Raw genomic sequence first — 1,626 nt, forward strand, 5'->3', positions numbered from 1 at the left:
GGGAATCAGGGCCAGCGGGCGGCCAACGCCACCACCCGAACGGGGATGGCTGCGGGAGAGCCCCCCGTCTTCTACAGGGAGGTTTCTGCAGGGCCCCAGGCCAGTGGCACTGCCAGCCCCGGGAGGTGGGTCAGCCTGCCGGCTCCTGTGGCGGAGGAAGGTGGGGGGTGACAGACCCTGGGGATTGGTCTCCACCAGCCCTCATGGCTGCTGGATGCCCGCGAGTACGGCATCTTCCCTGAATCCCTTCCCGCCTGTCTTCCCCACCGCAGGCCCGATGTCCTGTTCCTGCACGGCCAGGCGTTCACCTCCAAGACGTGGGAGGCCTTGGGCACACTGGCACAGCTCGCCGGAGAAGGCTACCGTGCAGTTGCAATAGATCTGCCTGGTAGGACCATGGCACTGCGCTTAAGTTGATCCCTCTGGGCAGCTCCTGTTCCTCACCTCAGCCACCGCTGGGCTCTGGACCTCTTCAGGCAGCTAGCGGTGGTCCCTGGGGCAGTGTGCCTGGGATCTGGCTTTGCCCCGGGGCATTGACCTCCGTGGTCACCCAAACCTGGGTTGGGGTTGGCTTGGTCCGGCTGGCGCGTGGCTGTGGCTGAACAACTGCTGGGGGTTGATTGGGTGCCCATTTTTTGCCAAGCCAGCTGAGCCTTGGGGGGGAGAGAGACCGTTGCAGGCTGCACAATCCCCCCTGCCCCACGCCCACCCCATGCCCTCTGCCCCATGCCAGGCTATGGGGATTCGCCCCCGGCGGAGATGGTGACCACAGCACAGGGCCGGGTGGCTTTCCTGGACCATGTCCTCCAGGAGCTGGGCATGTGGAGGCCCGTTCTCGTCAGCCCCTCCATGAGCGGCCGCTTTGCCCTGCCCTTCCTCCTGGCGCGGGGGGACCGGCTGGCCGGCTTCGTGCCCGTTGCGCCTGTGGGCACCAAGGACTACGCTGCTGAGCAGTACCGGCGGGTCCAGGTGAGGTGGGTTGTTGGGCTCCTGGAGGGTCTCTGGGTGCTGGTGTATGGTGGCAGGGAGGGTGGCCCTATTTTGGGGTGAGTGAGGGGGACCTGTGCCCCCCCCAGCTCATGGGGGGGCTGGCACCTACCTTCCCTCAGCTTTGCAGCCCCCCGTGGTGACGGCTGGAGGTGGGCACAGCCCAGGGGAAGTGTGGTGGCCATTTCCCCCTCTGACAACCCCCCTTGTTTTCTCTCTCCCCTTACCAAGACGCCCACCCTGATCCTGTACGGTGACCGTGACACAAGCCTGGGTCTCCAGGCCCTGCAGAGCCTCCAGCACCTCCCCAGGCACCGTGTGGCTGTGGTGCCTGACGCCGGCCATGCCTGCTACCTGGACAAGCCGGAGGACTTCCACCGGGCCCTGCTGGGCTTCCTGCGCCAGCTGAAGTGAGCGCCGCCTCATCCCCTGCAGAGCGGAGGACGGGGGGCCGGGGCGTCCCAGGGGACTGGGAGGCACAGGTGGCTGGCGTGAGGGGTGCTCTTCTCTTCGGGGGTGTCCCTAGGGTAGGGGGGGGGGGATTGAGGGTGTCTCTTGCTGGCAGGACAGGGTGTCGTCTGTCACAAGGCCAATAAACTGATGCTGCTCTGGTTTCTGCGTGTGTCCCCAAGCACCGCG

At 66.4% G+C, this 1,626-nt stretch overlaps 2 protein-coding genes across 2 annotated transcripts in view; both read left to right on the forward strand.

Moving 5' to 3' along the window:
• Positions 1-1,401, forward strand: part of ABHD14A (abhydrolase domain containing 14A) — a 1,991-nt gene extending 590 nt beyond the window's left edge. The window contains exons 2-5 of the mRNA XM_009274783.2: positions 10-125; positions 273-388; positions 734-969; positions 1,219-1,401. Coding sequence (XP_009273058.2) covers positions 10-125; positions 273-388; positions 734-969; positions 1,219-1,401 — 651 coding nt within the window. The remainder of the gene's footprint in view (positions 1-9; positions 126-272; positions 389-733; positions 970-1,218) is intronic.
• The window catches only part of LOC103895237 (aminoacylase-1), a 19,618-nt gene that overhangs the window by 11,389 nt on the left and 6,603 nt on the right, over positions 1-1,626 (forward strand). The gene's annotated exons all lie outside the window — the stretch shown is intronic.

This window comes from Aptenodytes forsteri, unplaced genomic scaffold, assembly GCF_000699145.1.
Source record: "Aptenodytes forsteri isolate BGI_AS27 unplaced genomic scaffold, ASM69914v1 Scaffold368, whole genome shotgun sequence".
NCBI classification, from domain to species: Eukaryota; Metazoa; Chordata; class Aves; order Sphenisciformes; family Spheniscidae; genus Aptenodytes; species Aptenodytes forsteri.